This window comes from Musa acuminata, chromosome BXJ3-2 (genome assembly GCF_036884655.1).
Source record: "Musa acuminata AAA Group cultivar baxijiao chromosome BXJ3-2, Cavendish_Baxijiao_AAA, whole genome shotgun sequence".
Lineage (NCBI taxonomy): Eukaryota > Viridiplantae > Streptophyta > Magnoliopsida > Zingiberales > Musaceae > Musa > Musa acuminata.
In genome coordinates, this window is record NC_088350.1 from 34883166 (window position 1) to 34900851 (window position 17686).

The window sequence follows — 17686 nt, forward strand, 5'->3', positions numbered from 1 at the left end:
TATGCAAATCTTTTCATTCGACAAAAGTAGGAGACTTGTTTTTCGCTCTTAACTAATTAGAAATTCTCTGACAAAGAGGTCAAGAATCCTAAATTAGTTTACATGAGAAAGAAAGCACAGGCACCAAGGAACTACTAACTACCAGCACCATATCCCTTCCTCGCAAACCATCGCACAATCATAGATATACATGAATCAGCAAACTGAGGGAAAACGATACATATGATGGTACAAAATACACACATCCCTGATGGATCTATAAGATGTTATCAAGCAATCGATCAGAAAATGAGGTCATAAGAGACCGAGGACTTCCCCAAATCGGCAACTCTATTAGAGATTCGACCAAGCCCTCTTCCTTCTCCCTGCACAACGATTCCACATAGTCGCAGATCTCCGACAACTTCCTGAGAATCGCCTCTTGAGCCTCCACCTGAAACACGCCGACCCAGAAAAATTAATTGGTCCGGGAAGCTTAACCCTAACCCTAACTCTTCAAAAGTTGTCCTCTTCACACCGATCCAGTACCTGATGGAGTAGGTCATCGACCAAGGGCTGATGGATACATCCACCCGGAGGCTCCGGGAGCTCCACCGACGGTGGCTCGGGTCGCGAAGACGAAGCGGCGGCGGACGGTGGCGGGGCTGCGAGGTCGAGGAGAGTCGACGACAGGAGATCCCACTGCTCCAGCTCCTGCCGGTACCTGTCCCGAAGGTCGAGGAGGCAGCGCCGGCGGCGGGCCCGGCAGTGCCGCCTCAGCTCGACCTCTGGGTCCTCGGCGATGGACGGGCCTTCCGCCGACTCGCCCGGCCGGATGAGGCGGCGGCGGCGGCGGCGGCGCTTGTAGACGAAGCCGTTGTCGTTGCAGATCTCCCACTCGTCGTCGCCGCCGCAGCTGGGCCCGGAGGCGTCGCCCATTCGCCGGTGGCGGTGGAAACGATCCGGGAATCGAAGGGAGCGAGCGCGAGGAAGAGCGAGACAAAGGGAGGAGGGAGAGAGAGACTCCAAATTTTCGTCACATTTGTTTTGCCTCCACTTACAGCCCGCCTTTTCGGACTCCGAAATATGAATTTATCCTCAATCACGTATTTATCTGTTTTCTCTTACTTTCAAAACTTTTGACATAATTTTTTTAATGATAATTTTATCTTTTAACCACCGATAGATCCACCGTTGCCTTTGTCCTACATGAGTTCTTGATCTATTATACTCATCGTCTCACTCTTAATATCCTCACCTACTATATAAATAATCTGTATTATCTATACTGTCTCCACTATTACCTCTCGATTTTTTTATCGTGTCAGACCTATTATGACATTCGTCTTCATCCCTAAATTTCATCGAACTTATTGCCTCACTTTTATCGTTTTAATCTACTATCTAGTTGACTAGTATTATTTTCTATAATCCTTGCACGAGAAAAGATGAGGTGTGAGAGTGAGACGAGCATTGATAGGTTCGACTACAGCTAGTGGGGCAAAGAGGATGGGAGGTGATGGAGGAGACAATATAAGACGAAGGCAATAGAGGGATCGATAGAGGCTAAAGGTTATATTTTCGTAACAAGGATGCTCCATGAGAATTTCTAAAAAATAAGTGTCTTTAAAAATGTTATTTTTTTATTTATTTGATAAAAATTGTTATAAGATGATTTTACAAAGAATATCCTTTTTTTAGCTTTTTTAGGAAGGTACCTCGATTTTAAAATTTCCTATTTAGTGATTTTTTTTCTTTAATATCATAAATGTCTTTTGCCAACATCATCTTCTCTTCCAAGTGAGATTGCATTTTTTTTTCTCAATAATTGTGAGACATTCGAAGTAATAGCTAAATTCTACTATAATATACTTTAATGTTTAAAATGTTACCCCCCCTCCCCTTACACTAAATAATAAAAATTTATCAAGACAATTAAAAAATACGACGAGGAGAACCTCCTTGCGGAGCAATTTCTCATCCAATTCATTTCCTCTAACATCAAGCAATCCATATCCTTAAATCATATGATGATATATTCCTACTTGTTAATTATCTCGATATTTCTAAGTGGTGCGTTGACACCATTATTGTCGATGCATTCGCCTTCAACGCAACCTCCCTCTTTGATTGTGCAGTCAACAAAGACCATAGTGGTGATGGCAACAACGATGAGTAGATCATCCAAAACGGACTACTTCGACGAAAGACCAATATTCACTTCTCCTCGTTCGCTAATATCATTGTTAATTTCTGGCTCCAAAACCTCATGATCCTAAGTCTCTTGATGTCTCGAATGTCTCATAATTAATAGGAAGTGTACAAGCAAGAGGCTAACAATATGGGCATGATAAATATGATGCCCAACAATACCCACCTGAAAGAGCAGGTGACGACAACAAGGGATATTTAGCATATTAAAGGGAAAAAACATCAAATAAAAAAATTAAAATTGGAGGCATTTTTAGAAAAAAAGATAACTTTTTTTTTTGTTTATCCTCTAAATTTAAGTTTGACATAATATCCTTATAAAACTAAAAAAATACAAATATGTCAATCCATTAATCTTTCTCGAATGATCATTAGAATAATGATATTAAATTTTAAATTAGCATTAAAAGTCCCTCGAAATTATTAATAAATGTCAAAGATTAGATAATTGGTGAAAGTAACTTTAGAGTATTTCAAGCATTTAAATACTTACTAATTCTAAAAAAAATCAAGGATAGCAATAACTAGTAATAGTTAATTTTGAACATGTGATAATGGAATTCATGTGTATGAAAGAATTAAATATTTGGAAAGAATATATATTTTAGAGAGAGATATATATATGCAATATTAAAATTAGATAGGTAAATATATTATTTAAAAACTTGAAAAAGATATCCCTCTAAAGTTGGTGATTTGCATACGTGCATCTGAATTTGAATGTACAAAACATATCATTGTAGTTAATATATTATATTTTTTAGGTATTTAAAATTTTATTAGAAATATTTCTGCATAAAAGTTCATGCTTGGCCAAATATTCCCCAAAAAGAATCAGTAATCTGACCAACACATATTCTAAAGAAACGTTGCCACTGCTGTAATAATATTATTTTGGTATCGTGTTCTGCTCACCGGCTTCAAGATCAGACACCGATTAACACCACCGGGCTACTTTAATCGCCTTGCGTGCGGTAAGCACACCGGCTTTGCGCACCGTGAAACCGCCGTCCACGCAATATTAAAGATAGCAGTATCCATATACGAATATGAATTAAGTATATGTGATTGATATCTAAGTGATAAATTTTGATCATCAACTCAACCTGATGAGATTGATTTGATCTTCTAAAAATTCACACAGAGTGAGTGAGATTACGATCCGACGGTGGAATTTGTCTAAAGTCTGTATCTCATATAAAAGACCACCAAATGATGAAAGATCATCGGAGGTCGATGAGGGATGGGGAAGAAAGAGCATTAAATCGGGTCAACGGTGTTGTTTGCTGTCCAATTCAAGGCAGTTTAGTAGGCAATAAAATCTGAATGAATGAGTCACCGCCCTCGATGGTTGAATGCCCTTCCCTTCCCTTGTCGTTTTGATCCACAGGTTGAATGCCCTCAACCGCCACGCACCGATCTTTAAGCTCCGATGCCCTCGTTGCCTTCTTATACATGCGTTTGAGTTCTCGCTCGGTACCCCACCTGCTGTCACACAATGCAAGCGGAAGTAGGCAGGAAGGAGGAGGAGAAGATGGAAGTGGAGCCCAAGACTGGAGTCTCGTTTCCTGCGAAGCTACCTGATGGGAAGCAGCTGTGTGCCACCGGGTTAAGGAGAAGGAAACTTCTGGCGTTCGGCGTCAACTTCTACGCCTTCGGTCGGTGGAACTGTGGTCGAGATGCTGCGAGCGCATGCTGACACGAACCCTGTTTCTGTGTGCAGGAATGTACGTCCACATTGATGCTCGGTCGAAGGAGCTTCTCATGGCGAAGCTTGGCGAGGCCGCAGAGAAACCCTGTAAGGAACTGTACGAGGCAGTGATCGACGGCGACGTGGGCATCGCTGTGAGGCTGGTGATAGTGTTCAAAGGCCTCACCATGAGCATGGTGAGGAAGTCCTTCGATGAAGGCCTCGTTGGATCACTGAAGAAGCTCACCGATGGGCAGAAGAACGAGGAGCTCATCAAGAAGTAGAATACATATCCTATCTTTCTTCCTCGCGTGTATAACCTAAACCTAAGCACGTCCTTTCTTGTGATCCATTGCAGGGTCATGGCAGCAGCGAAAGATGGCACTAAACTGCCTCCTGGATCGGTCATCGAGATAACTCGGCTTCCTGGACAAGTGCTGCAGGCCAAGGGTGAGAACCTTGGAGAATTGCAACATCTCATATGGATTAATAACTGTGAGATTGTTTGGTGCAGTGAAAGATGAGCTGGTGAGCAAGGTGGAGAGTGAGTTGCTGTGCAGAGCTTACTTCCACTTGTATCTGGGTGATGATCCATTCGACAAGGAGGCCAAAGAGAGATTTGGAAGAACGCTGGTCTCTTCTCTTTCGGCTCCATAGGATAAAAGGAGTACGAGTGGGAATAATAAAGGCTGCTTTCGTTTTGCTGCAACAATGGAGGTTTTCTATCTACATGCACATTTAGCTCAATGTGTGTGAGTTACTGGAAGTGCATGTGATATGTTACGGCATTCACATATACTTGTTATCTCTTGTACGTTTGATGCCTTAAAAGCACTTAGTTATGGAGTTCTAAGGTACCTAATAAACATATAATAATAATCTCGGGCGAATTTCCAAAAAAGCCCTTAATTTTGCCTATAAAATACTCCATCTCTCCATCACGGCAGCACCTCCTTTCTGTGTTCATCATGTCATCTACATGACTTAATAATTACCTTGTAATTACAGGCACAATTCATCAATTACCTTATATATATATATAATAGTTTTAATAAATATTTATAGTATTTTATTGATGTGTTAAAAATACTATAAATATTGTTAAAAAAATTATAAATGATATTATGTCATTCTTTTTGGTCGTTACAGTACCGTATATTTAGACTTATAAATAGTTTGATTGAGATTATGAATCAAATTAAATTATTTATAGTATCTTCAAATCAAATTTATAGTAACTTTATTGTGATAGTAAAAAATAATACAACATGTGAAAAACATTTTCAAGTATAGTATTTTTAAAATTAGAGATATTATTTGAAACAAATAAAATGAAACTATTGATTGCGAAATATAAAAAAGGTAAGTATTTTTTTTAAAAATCATATTATAATATTGTTAGAATATATATTATAACAAATAATATATCTGTTAGAATACCATATATATATGTATGTTGGAATACCCGTATGCATACCGTCAGTACACGTGGTGAGGTACAGCGTACCAATCCCAGCCCCAGGTGGGCCCCACAAAAAGTGGCAACCACAGTGGAGGTAAAATAGCGTGTTCGGCAACGCCGGGCCAGTATCGGTATGAGATTGCGGTTAGCGGAGGAATGCGGACGTCACACACCATATTACGCGTCAAAATCTGCTGCGGCGTATTGCGCACGGCCCCAAGTTTGTGCGGGTAACTCGACCATATGTTTGGATTTCTATTTTCGCAGTGGGTCCACTTCAGGTTCAGCCAATCGTGAGATGGGTATTCGGATGGCTAATGGCGCAGATAAGCTCGGAAAGAAGTACGGTGGTAGTTTCGTGAATCATTGGCGGCAGAAGCGAAGTCGGGAGAGACTTAGCGGAGCCGGTGGGGCCCTCGCGACATTCCTCAGCTCTCCCTTATCTGCCCTCTTCCTGATCCGTCCGCGTCGCCATCCACACCGACCGCCTCCCCAACCTCCCCGTTCTCCTCTTCTTCCTCTTCCTTCTCCTTTCTTCGTCATCGGTTGCTGTCAAGAAAAGAGAGAGAGAGAGAGAGAGAGAGAGATGGATGTGGTGTTATGCGACGAGCTGGTTCAGGAGATCCTGCAGCGGCTGCCTCCCTCCTCCGCCCCGTCCGTTTCCCTCGTCTCCAAGCGCTGGCTCTCGCTCCTCCGCTCCTCCACCACATCCCTCTCTCTCCGCATCCCCCCAAATATAGTTACTGCCACTGATGCTACTGCTGGTACTGGTAATTCACCATCGCTTTCCTCCATCCTTGCCTACTACCCTTTCCTCACCAACCTCACCGTCATCTCCGCTCGCGAGGACGCCGACGCCCTCCTCCTCTCCATCGCCGCCGCCGCATGCTCCCCCCGCCTCGCCATCCTCCGCTTCCTCCCGGCCTCCCCCCTCTCCCCCTCCGCCCTCCACTCCTCAGCCGCCGCCTTCGCCAGCCTCACCTCCCTCCGGATCGCCTCTCTCCTCCCCCTATCCTTCTGCTGGCTCTCCTCCCTTCCCTCTCTCCGATCGTTCTCCCTCGTCCGCTCACGCCCCAAACGCCTCCCCGGCTGTCGGCGAGAACCGCCATGGCAAGAAGCGGAAGAGCCGTCGCCGCCGCCGGCTGAAGAGGACGAGGACGACGATGTCGATCAGTCGACGCCCGTGACGCTGCCGCTTGAGAGCCTATCCTTGTCCGGCATCTGCGCCGCCGACCGCGGTCTCTCCTGGTTGTGGCGCCGGTGCGCGGGACTCCGGTGGCTGCAGCTGCGCGCCTGCGAGGGGACCGGCGACGGCCCCTCATCCCCAGCCTTCCCCCTCTGCCTCCCCGGCCTCCTCGGCCTCGAGCTCCGCACCTGCCGCGCGATCGCCGACCGCGTCCTCCTCCATGCCGCCGAACGCTGCCGTGCCCTCACCTCTTTCCTCCTCTACGACGGCGGCAGCCGCGACGCCCTCCGCCACTTCATCCATCGTCGCGGTGCCGCACTTCGTACCCTCGACCTCCGCCTCCCGCTCGACCTTCATAACGACCACCTCTTCGCCATCGCTGCCGACGACCACCGTGGCGGCACCGGCGCGCCCAGCGGGTCCGGCCACCAGCTCGCCGCCCTACGGCTGCATAGCTGCTGCCTTGTCACGGGAGACGGGCTCCGCTCCCTCGCATCGTCCCCGGCTGGTGCGGCGATTGAGGAGCTCGCCCTGGTGAATTGTGATGTCGTGGAGCGGGAACCCGGCCTGCTCACCTTCCTCAGTCAGAGCATGCAGCGGCTGCGGAGGCTGGACTTGTCCCACACTGAGACGCTGACCGATAAGGAGGTGGGATCGATGCTTGCGTCTTGCAGGAATCTGGTGGAGATCAGATTAAGAGGGTGCGGAGCACTGACGGGTGCTTCTTTGATTTCCTTGCTTAAGCACTGCGGCCAGCAGTTGGAGGTGGTTGATATTACTCGGTGCCCGGGAATCGTCAGTGATGCTATTGAACTACTCGTCATGAATGCTTGCCGATTGAGTCAACTGATGGTGGAGGAGAGCAAAGTCACTGAAGCTGCTATGATTTGGCTGTCTCGAAAAGCAATTAAGATAGGTTGATCATGTAGTTCATATATCAACCGCAAAGAAGGTACATCAACTGAGTCCCAAAAGCACCTTAATTTATCTTTCCTGCAGTTTAATAAGTTCTTAGGTCTCTCAGTTGTCCATAGTGTAAATACAAATTCTCGGCTCCTCACAAAAAACTTGGTCGAATATGATGCATTTTCCACTGTCACAACTGTATCTAAGAGTGTCAAAAATGTACTAGTATTTGTATCTGTGTCATTATTTCTAGTGATCATCCTGGGAATCCAGTCACTCTCTCCATGCCTAGGCGTTTATGATTATGGCTCGGAAGAGAGCATTGTATGTTGTTTATGTCTATGATATAGCAATTAAGATATGCCATACATTCTCAAATCATGACTTGTTGGCCATTTGCAAACATCATGCTCTTTTCTTTTCCCCTTTGATAGAAAAAAGAGAATATCCTGGTCTTCTAATCATGTTTGATAAAATTGTTGTAGAGTGTGTGACTTTGTGATTTCCTCAATACCCAACCATTCACAGCAGTTGACCTTTCGCATATAATACACATTTGCTGGAGTCTCGGTTCACCTGGCCTCCCCTGTATTTGCCTTTTCTATTGCAAATTTCTTTTTTATTTTATGAGATATTAGGAGTTCCCTGCCACTGGCAAGGTATGGCTACATTACAAGGCGTACATTCCCATTTATCTTGATTGTTCAATGATAGTTGAGAATACTAACATTATTTGGATGATAATGTTATACTCTATTCAGCTAATTGTGTAATACTATTTTAAAATTCAAGAGGCCTGTTAGTAAATAAGCCTGTCCAGCCATACAAACTCCTGCAAGTTGAGCAAATTTTTTATGGCCTTAAGTGAATTTTCACAACGAGTTTTAACTAAGTCAATATAGGATTATTGGGTATGCATCGTGTCGTTGCTGGTTCTTTGCTTTTAAGCAAATTATTGCAAGTTTCTTCATTTTTCTTAATAAATTAGTGCTGATTTACATGACTCTTCTACATCCCTAATTTTTCGAGGGGGTTCTTCCACATTACCACAGCAATAAATAAAAACATCAGTGCTTTACGAATTTGTATCTGAACAAAATTGGGATTTCAAAGAACCCAAAGAAGAAAAACAATGAACTTGAAAAAATGGAGTGCAAATTTCATGGTCTCACAGTGGCTTCCATGGTGACCAAAGCTGAGTTGGATATTTTAGACTTGGAATTGGACATGCTATAATATAATGACAAGTTGCAATGAATCTCTGGCTTGAAGGTAACTCTAGGTTGACATTAATTTGAAAAACTGGAACAATTAGGTTGACCTAAACTTCAGCTCAAACTCCACCGCATTATCCAAAGTTTCAGGTAGTTAACTTTTCAGTAGCAGTATCTAGTGAGGAAACTGCAGGTCATCACAATCAGGACACAATTTACTTGATATAGTTTTTTTCTCTCTCCTCGAAAGATTAAACCTGGTAACCAAACATTCAGATGAATTTGAAAGATCGATTGAGCTTTGACTACTTCAGGTCAATATATCTTATCATTTCAATCTTGTACCCAATGAAGGCGTTATCTATCTTAAGTTGTTGAGGCTACTATCTCTGGCTCCTCTTTTATTTGGGACACGTTAAAAAATTCATGTCTATTTTGCATCACACACTTCTCATGGTATATATAAATTGTAGCTTTGTATTGAGCTGACCTGGTATAAAGGCTCTCTGCATCTATCTGTTGTGGTGTCTCTGGTGTTGTTGCAGAAAACCAAGCAAATTAATGATTAAAAACAAACTTTCAAGAGTGGTATCCTTTCTAACTTCTAAATTCATCTTGCTAATACTAACTTTTCTGTTCTTAAAGTCTTCCTAGAGCCCAAGTATGAGATTCTTTTTATTTTTGTGGTTGTCTTCTAAGCCATGCTAGTGAAACTTGGTGCATATGAATGACATAAACCTGTGTATCATGGTGACATACTGGAAGCACCTGTCCTTCACGGTTTATTATAGGGGAAGCTGGGAGTTTAGACATTATTACTGATCATTATTTTACAGCTAGTTGCTAAATCCCTAGAGTGCTTTTGTTATTGACTACAGTACAGTTAAGTTGACACACACGCCTGCTGTCTGTGTTATGTATATTTTCTCGATACATGTTGATATTGTGTAAAATGTTCTTTGGTAAACTAGATGTCCAAATGCATTGGAAACTTCATGATACTTCAAGTGGATCTTGTGGTTGAGGATTTTGACAAAGGTGGACAAAATGGTTGCTTGACCCTAGAAAGTTATTTTCATGACAAACAAATTTTCTGTTTTTATGGTATTGAATGATATGTTGTGTTTTGGTGCTTAATTGGCTTTGCATTATTATTTCTGCTTGCATTTAATTGACTTGAAGGGTTAGTACTAGTGACAGTTCACTTTATCGGTTCGTACTGATGTACCGATCAGTCGTTGGTATGGTACACACCAATGCATATCGACATATCATATGTTGGTACGCCTGGGCATACTGATGATATGGTAAAATTACTGAAAATAGCTCCAAAAAATTATGAAAAATAAAAAAATTATGAATTTTAAGTTGAAAATAAATATAAATTTAGTATACTTTTAGTAAAAATAATCTAAATTAGGAAAGAATAGTAATACATATCTTTTCGAGCTTTGCGAAGTAACTTTGTGGTACGTTCCGAACCTTTATTCTATTAATATTGAATTATCTACAAAGAAATGATTTGATTTGTTATATTATTTTTTAAATAAATTAAACTTTAGGATTCAAATAAATTAAGTAATCAATCGATGGATTTTAAGTTGAAAATAAATATAAATTTAGTATACTTTTAGTAAAAATAATCTAAATTAGGAAAGAATAGTAATACATATCTTTTCGAGCTTTGCGAAGTAACTTTGTGGTACGTTCCGAACCTTTATTCTATTAATATTGAATTATCTACAAAGAAATGATTTGATTTGTTATATTATTTTTTAAATAAATTAAACTTTAGGATTCAAATAAATTAAGTAATCAATCGATGGATATACCTGATTTTACCAAAAAAAAATGACGGGACTGCACAAGCGGTGGATTAAAATCCTCAATCATATATATATGTATATGTATATATATATGTATATATATATATATATATATATATATATATATCAATTTGATATGTTGGATCAAATCCTAAAAATGATCCCACGACATAGTATATTGATACACCATATGCCATTGGTGCATCAATATGGTGATAGTCGTGGTCCGATCGTTGTGAATCACATGTTTCTGAGGCGACTCTTGAGGCAAGGATGATTGTGGCATGTATTAGTGTAGGACATGGAGAATATCAAAACTTTTACTTTCACCACTGATCTGTTGCCTTGTATTATAAGATCAATCATCGTACTCTTGCTCGGAGAAGTGTGACCATATATCACCGTACTGCTGTTGGCCGTAAGATTCTTTATAATATGACGGTTATGAATACGATGAGCTTTGTTGTCTATGTCGTGTAATCTCTGTCGCATCTGCTCAAAATCATCCACTACCTTCCCCTTCTGTGTATAAACTTGATCAGTATGTTGTTGAGCTCCATGATCTGAATCTTGGGTTGTATGTGTAAAATACTACTCGTCGGTCCATGTGCCACCCTTAAATTGTGTAGACGAAACCATCGACTCCCTGGCGTTGTCACCATCATTGGTTGAGCACTACTGTTCACGTTGCTACCATGTCTCTGGACCGAGCCGGTTGTTGAATATGATTGAGAATGTGTCTCATCGTTCGACTCGATTCTTTTTAACGATACGATTGATGCTATTGCCTTCATCTTTGCCTTTGCCTTTGCCTTTGCACTTGCACGTTGGGCGGACGACTATGGTAGACAAAAGGGTTTTAAAACCTTTTCCTATGGTTCAAACGTTAAATTGACCATTTGAAATAAGACAATATGAGCCCTTAATTGATAACGGTTGAAATCCGACCGTTATTGGTATAGGTTGGTAATGGTCATATTTTAACCGCTACCAATCGGTACAGACCCTGTATCTAGCATAGACGATCCCATATCGCCCGATATGGGGTCATGTAACGGGTGCTACCCACGAGAGGGCGGTCCACGTACCGATCCCTTGTCGGATTGATACATATCGCCCATACCGAGTGGTACAGCTCAATACAACAAACCCCAAGTACCACTAATGGTTCCTCTAATAGAACCATAAATTCAAAGTAGTTTCTCCACTTTTCTCTATCAAGTTTGTTCTTAAATTTTAGGTTCTGTCACAATTCCTCTTCTTTCAATGCTATTGTCATAGTTGATAAAGGCAACCTACTGATATTGAATAATAAAAAGTTAATGTTAATAGTTTATCTTACCACTGATGATCAATCTCAAAATTGTCATCTTTCTCTTCTTTCTTTATTCCTCCCCCTTGTCTAATGGACCGTCATCAACTCCTCTTCTTATGGAATAGGAGGTTTGGAGGAGGCGGAGGAGGAAGCTTAAGAATAAATTACACATTGAGTATCTGAATGCTTAAAAGTCTTGAGGATTTACAGGTGGAACGTAATATAATCTTTGAAGCTAGTTTATTTTGATGTTTTGGAACATTACGGATAGAGGAATTCTTTCTCAGTTTCTCCTTCCACAAGAGAAGCCCAATAAATAAATCCAAATTATCCTAACCTTCCATCCTCAGTCTCAAAATAACCAGGATGGTTTGATGGCCCTTGGTACATAAAAATTGTACAAAAATATATACTGGCAAGAAATATTGGTTTATTACTATAATTTCGAACAGCATAAGGTTAGGAAAGATGCTCTTATCTTCATTTCTGATGTGTATGCATAAAACTAAGCTCAGGTATTACCATTCAAAAGGGATGGCACCCACAGAGATGGACAACATTAGCACTTCGAGGCAAAGAAGATCATCGATCAAAGAGAGAGAGAGAGAGAGAGAGAGAGGAAATTTTAATGATTTTGCATGTTGAAAGACTCAGGTATGCATGTAAATTATATTGTTTGTTATTATGAATGCTAATGTCTGTTCTAAAGATAGTTCTCCATGATTGATTATTAAAGTTGTGTATTACTCTCTCTCTCTCTCTCTATAAACTAGTAATTTGGTTTGCATTGTCGTAAATGTTATTTTATAGTCAGATGTAAAACAGAGGCCATGGTGTTGAGCCCCATGACATTGATCAGAAGAATCACAAAGACATCTAGACCAAGTACATTTCAGGTGCCAGAACTGTGCCTAGACACATGGTATGTTGGTACCTACCACAATGCAAAGGGAAGAGGAGAGGAGGAAGGCAAAGAAGGAAAGATTAGAGGAGGAGGTGGAGAAAAAGAAGGAGGCAGCAGCAAATGCAGAGGAGGAGGAGAGGAGTATTAATTCTTACAAATGGACTGGCGGGCCGAGAGTAGCAGCAGATGGCGTGAGGAGAATCAAGAGAGAGATTAATAAAAATTTACTGGTCTTGATGCATGATAAAATATATATGGAATTGAGCAGCGAAAACCTCTGAAATGTTTCAATATTGCACCTTGGACATATAATAGTTCTGAATCAAATCTCTTTAGAAAGATCTTTTGTTTCATGGTAGCCTGCTCCAGTCCCCTTACGAAGCTTTCGTTATTGGGTTAGCCATACACTTCATATGTTTCTAGTGATTCACATGGCATCATTTGGGCATTGTTAATACTCTGTCACAAATGTTCTGCAGATCCTTGAACTAAACCTGGCATTTTATATGTTGTCTGTCTCAATGCTTTGACAAATGTTTTGCAGGGAAGTTTCCACCCCCTAAGTTTATCCTATTGGATCACGACCAGTGAAGGCCACTTAAAACTGACGAGAGTCGAGGAGAGAGGTCTAAAATGAAACAATGGATGACAAGAGATTGTGGCCCCAGACAGAGGCTTGAACCCAGGTCAGGTGCCTTCTTGATGGTGTCATCCTGTGCCTCTGTAAATGAGAAGTCCTATGAAGTGACTTCCATTACCTAACTAGCGGAGCACATGGTACATTAATTTATGGAGTATTAAGCAATGAAGACATCAATCCAATTATGGCCGTATCAATGTTCTTCTATTTCAGAAGGCCTCACAATTGGTTCGTCCAACTTTGTACATCCACTTTCCTGGACATGAGCTGGTACAGTTGTTTCTTGCCTCCTTGATATAGTTGTTTTTGTTTCTCCTCCTCCTGCTCAAACTTTTGCCCCTCAAATTTATGACTTTGGATGGATGTGGTTTCTAATGTTTTCTTGAACTGGCATCAAATTTGCCTTTAGATCTTCATTCATAACGTAGCTTTTGGCCTCTTCATTAGGAAGACTTGTGAAGTAGCAAAATTTTCCAAACTTGATTACAGTCTTGAATACCTTATCTGTATTTTCAAATAGAGCAACAAAGTAATAGTGTTTTCAGTACTGAATACTGATTACCATGTTACTAATATTCTTAATTTTCATTGATACTCCAAGAGTTGCAGGTAAATCTCCGCTTTTGCCAAGGACCACAGAAAGAACAAGTCCATGATATCAATGGGAGCAAGGATAATTTGGTATAGATGGAGAAAGTGACCAAAGATTAACACTTTTACTGACTGTGAATGATTTTTTTTCTCCCTGTAATATTAAGCCTTTGAGGCAAATTTAACTTCTTTTAATAACTAATTTCCAGAGTTCTCATGGGAGGCAGTGAAGATGATCACAACAAGTACAAGCTTGGATTACAAAGCAGACTGTGCTAAATATCATCTTTAGATTAAAAGGCTCAGGTAAGTTCTTAGCATCCTCATCATGCATCCTGCCTGAATAATCCTGCAACAGTTTTATGAGTGAGATGAATTGCAGATTAATTGGTGATGACATGAAATTTACTTTTGTTGCCAACATGACTACTAACGAGAACTTTACAAGCAGGAAAAAGACATGCTGGTGATGAACAATATCTAATCACTGTTACATCAGCCTTAACTGGTTGATCAAACATGAACCCGACCCGTTAAGGATAATATAACATTGTCGATCCGTTGGGGTGACTTCATCGAAGATGGGAGGGTTAATGGGGGGTGTGTTCTAGGGGACGCGAGCGTTGGAGATTGTGAAGCGGACCAACTGGCCGGGGCTCCTGTGGAAGCGCATCAAGCTCACGACCACCCACAAGAACAACGCCAAGAAGTGCCCTCCACCGTGTCTGGCAGGTGAGAGGCTCCTCGTTCCCTACCGCCACTGCCTTTTGCGATATTGTTTAGGGTCTTGATCTTTTAGGGCTTGCATCATATTACATGCTCGATCAAGGATTGCAAGAACCCATCAGGGGTTGTACTCGGTTCATAATGTGTTTCCTACGGTAGTATATGCCAGTGATAAATGGGGTTCTTAAGGATTCGAGTAGGTCGATTTTGGATCATTACTTTGTTTTTCTATACCCCAAAGATCAATATTTATATATTAAATAATTATTAAAAATATCTAAACATGATTTTTACTAGCTAAAAAAACTTATAATTGTAGAGTTTATAGAGATTTATAATGATGAATTTTATATAAAAATTTCAGTATATTGAGATGATAAAAGATCATAACCAATAGTCTTGAGATTATAAAGAGTGCATAGAAAACGTTAAAGATCAATTTTAGATCTGTGTCCTTTTTAATTGATAATATACGAATTGATAAGCCCTCGTAGAAATTACATTGACAAACTTTAGAAATTAAAAATTTTAGAAAAAATATCAAATACTGAATGTACAAAATGTAGTTTTAGAAATACTGATAAATTAAATGTTAGGATAGCTAAGAGGATGGACAAAAAGTTTTCCTTAGTAAACTTTTTAGGGATCTTAAATTTATTATCGAACAAGGAGATATTGATTGAGACATTGTTCATATAGTAAAAAAAAAAACTGATGGTGTTAAATTAGGGAGAAATGTGAAGGATTTTTTGCGATCATTATTTTCCTCTTATATTAAAAATTGTATACAGTTTAAAGTCAACTATACTTTTTTTATCAGTGTTACACAAATATAGTCGTGGTAAGACCGTTAAGGTGTATGGAGTTGTTATTTTGATTGTATTAAAAAACTATTAGATATTATTTTGATAGTGGGTAAGTTGAAGAAAATCGTCGAAAATGATATGGACATGTTGATTAGTTAATTTTTTTTGAGATTAGACATTCAAAGACTGCTATTCCTTATTTTTTCTGGTCTAATCTGTTCTGGTTCAATTTTGGCTATAATAAGTATCACAATCAAAAACCTTCTCTTCTTATAAATCCAAAATTTTGGAAATCGCAAGATCATGTTAATGTACCATACCATTTTGCATTGCATAACATCTCTTAAAATGCATAACTTTTGCTTTACTGGAATAATATTTTTCTACTAGGAAAATGATGTGTTTCTTCTCTATGATGCAGAATGAGTCAATCTTGAGGGCTTGTGCTGAGCCACGACAAGAACCTACAGCAAGTACTGCAGTTGCAGTTGGAAGCAAACAGACCAGATCTTCTTGTCTATTAATCCATCATAACCCATAAGAATCTTGCTTGACTGTACTAATACTTAATGCAAGTCATGTCCTTCTTTGTGCAGTTTTGGATCCAAGATCAAATATTGGATATGATACTGGTGTCCTAGAATGTACTGTTATTGCTCGAATTTGGTATGACCTATCTTCTCAATGTTTATTGATCTTCCCTTTTAATCCCAATCATAAAATCTTTTCTTAATTGTGGTGCGATGCCTTGCCTTGTTATTACAAAAGTGTAGTCATTAACTTGTGATCTACGTATTAGTTGTTTTTCTGGACATATGTGCAGGTTCTGATGACCGAACGTGCATGCATCTATGCATCTTCTATCTAAGTAAGTCGTGTTGTTGATGTTGTAGACGCAGAAGCTATAATTGTCCCCTTATCTGTTGTGTGATTGCGTGGCTTGAGTGACATTATTATCCCAACCTGCCCACGCTCTTCTAGATTTTTGGTGCCTGTCTTTGTTTCTTGTTCTGCTCGAATTCCCCAGTCAACGGGGTGGTTGGTCAAAAGCCTATTTATTAAAGCTTGAAGAAATGGCGTGTTCCACCGTGCCGGCAGTCTTCCTTGATCGATGATCGCCGAGAACAAAACCGAGTCAGCAGTCCAGTGCCACACTCAAGATGTGTACTTCCTGTGGAGTTATATTTCATGCTTGATCCGGACATGCAAGCATTACGAACCACAGCTTCTTCCTTGGCGGGTGACAGGTTTGACTGTTTCATCTCTTTGTTCATCGACTCGTTTGAGCTATGATTGCTCATGCCGTTGTCTTTTGCTTCAAGTTGGTCATGTTTGTGTCGCCTAATCTTCTGCTACTCCTTTGGGTGGCCACTTGTTGCCCTGACAGAGACCAAAAGAGTGTTCAAAGAAGGGCACAGCGGGGGAGAGCTGTCAGTCAAGGAATCAAATGTGGAAAAAGAGGCTGCGGGGTTGCCGTCTCGAAAGAGTTCCCGAGGCTCTTCGAATGGGCGATGATTCCAAAACCAATCTCACAAGGAACTTCATGAATGTCTTGGCAAGCGTAAATTGACAGGGATAGCAATCACTCTCTGTGCCCCCTACTTCTTCATGTGCTGTGGAACGCATGCATGCATGCAGCATCATTGGACTCGGTATATTTCGATTTCCTGCATTTTCCTTCCTTTTAATGAAAATTACTCCTTGCATTTTAATCATCTTCTTCATTTTATTTTGTGATTACATAAGAAATTGTATCGGTTTGATGTTTTTTATATATGTGCAGTCAAAGTTGTCGACGAAATGACTACAAGAAACTTGGAGGATCACATCTCAGAAGGCTAAAGATCCATGAAAGAGCCTCATTTGACAAGGTCAGCACTGCATCTATCTCTATATCATGGGTCTCACTCCCCCTTAGTCAAACCAAAATCTAGTGCAAGATATTCTTGGCCAAGTTGTGTGTCTTGTCAAGGGACCATCAGCCCTATTGCTTCGGCTCAGACTAAAAGCGTATGTGCATAGCCCTCCTTATCTGGCTTTTTCTTCCCCTCTTTTCACAGCATTTGATCTTTTCCTCTGCACCACCAAAGCACTTCCTCTTCGATAGTACCCTCCTCACTGTTAGACACAACTTGCAATGTGCCATTTCTTCTGTGTATCCCTTCATAGTATTGCTTAATACTTCATTAGACAAAACTAAAGATCAAATAAGGAGACATTTTGTTCTTCT

The 17686-nt window shown here is 40.6% G+C and overlaps 3 protein-coding genes across 14 annotated transcripts; 2 read left to right on the forward strand and 1 right to left on the reverse strand.

Annotated features, from left to right (window-relative positions):
• Positions 1-1059, reverse strand: LOC135630812 (uncharacterized). Its single transcript, XM_065138035.1, has 2 exons — positions 529-1059; positions 1-433 (listed from the first exon to the last, which is right to left on the reverse strand). The coding sequence occupies exons 1-2, from the start codon at positions 916-918 to the stop codon at positions 257-259; spliced, it is 567 nt and encodes a 188-aa protein (XP_064994107.1). The 5' UTR covers positions 919-1059; the 3' UTR covers positions 1-256.
• Positions 1060-3478: 2419 nt separating this feature from the next.
• LOC135631120 (chalcone isomerase-like protein 1) lies at positions 3479-4780 on the forward strand. The gene is made up of 4 exons (XM_065138548.1): positions 3479-3848; positions 3914-4160; positions 4239-4330; positions 4395-4780. Exons 1-4 carry the CDS (start codon positions 3689-3691, stop codon positions 4535-4537), a joined length of 642 nt encoding a protein of 213 aa, XP_064994620.1. The 5' UTR covers positions 3479-3688; the 3' UTR covers positions 4538-4780.
• A 1029-nt stretch (positions 4781-5809) lies between these two features.
• Positions 5810-17328, forward strand: LOC103976795 (uncharacterized). 12 transcript variants are annotated; one of them, XM_065139903.1, is made up of 11 exons: positions 5810-7480; positions 12305-12443; positions 12600-13088; positions 13238-13603; positions 13935-14014; positions 14134-14230; positions 14376-14656; positions 15878-16122; positions 16280-16703; positions 16844-17108; positions 17240-17328. In XM_065139903.1, exon 1 carries the CDS (start codon positions 5929-5931, stop codon positions 7447-7449), a length of 1521 nt encoding a protein of 506 aa, XP_064995975.1. In that variant the 5' UTR covers positions 5810-5928; the 3' UTR covers positions 7450-7480; positions 12305-12443; positions 12600-13088; positions 13238-13603; positions 13935-14014; positions 14134-14230; positions 14376-14656; positions 15878-16122; positions 16280-16703; positions 16844-17108; positions 17240-17328. The 12 variants fall into 12 exon arrangements, with proteins under 12 accessions (XP_064995975.1, XP_064995977.1, XP_064995974.1 ...); XM_065139905.1 differs by having other exon boundaries at positions 12322-12443; XM_065139902.1 differs by lacking the exon at positions 12600-13088.
• Positions 17329-17686: the final 358 nt, after the last annotated feature.

Bases quoted from the DNA above. Each gene is read 5' to 3' on its own strand.
- LOC135630812 (XM_065138035.1), bottom strand. From the start codon at position 918: ATGGGCGACGCCTCCGGGCCCAGCTGCGGCGGCGACGACGAGTGGGAG. The intron at 434-528 runs GTACTGGATCGG...GGCGTGTTTCAG, and splicing joins TCGATGACCTACTCCATCAG to GTGGAGGCTCAAGAGGCGAT.
- LOC135631120 (XM_065138548.1), top strand. From the start codon at position 3,689: ATGCAAGCGGAAGTAGGCAGGAAGGAGGAGGAGAAGATGGAAGTGGAG. The intron at 3,849-3,913 runs GTCGGTGGAACT...TTCTGTGTGCAG, and splicing joins CGTCAACTTCTACGCCTTCG to GAATGTACGTCCACATTGAT. The intron at 4,161-4,238 runs GTAGAATACATA...GATCCATTGCAG, and splicing joins AACGAGGAGCTCATCAAGAA to GGTCATGGCAGCAGCGAAAG.
- LOC103976795 (XM_065139903.1), top strand. From the start codon at position 5,929: ATGGATGTGGTGTTATGCGACGAGCTGGTTCAGGAGATCCTGCAGCGG.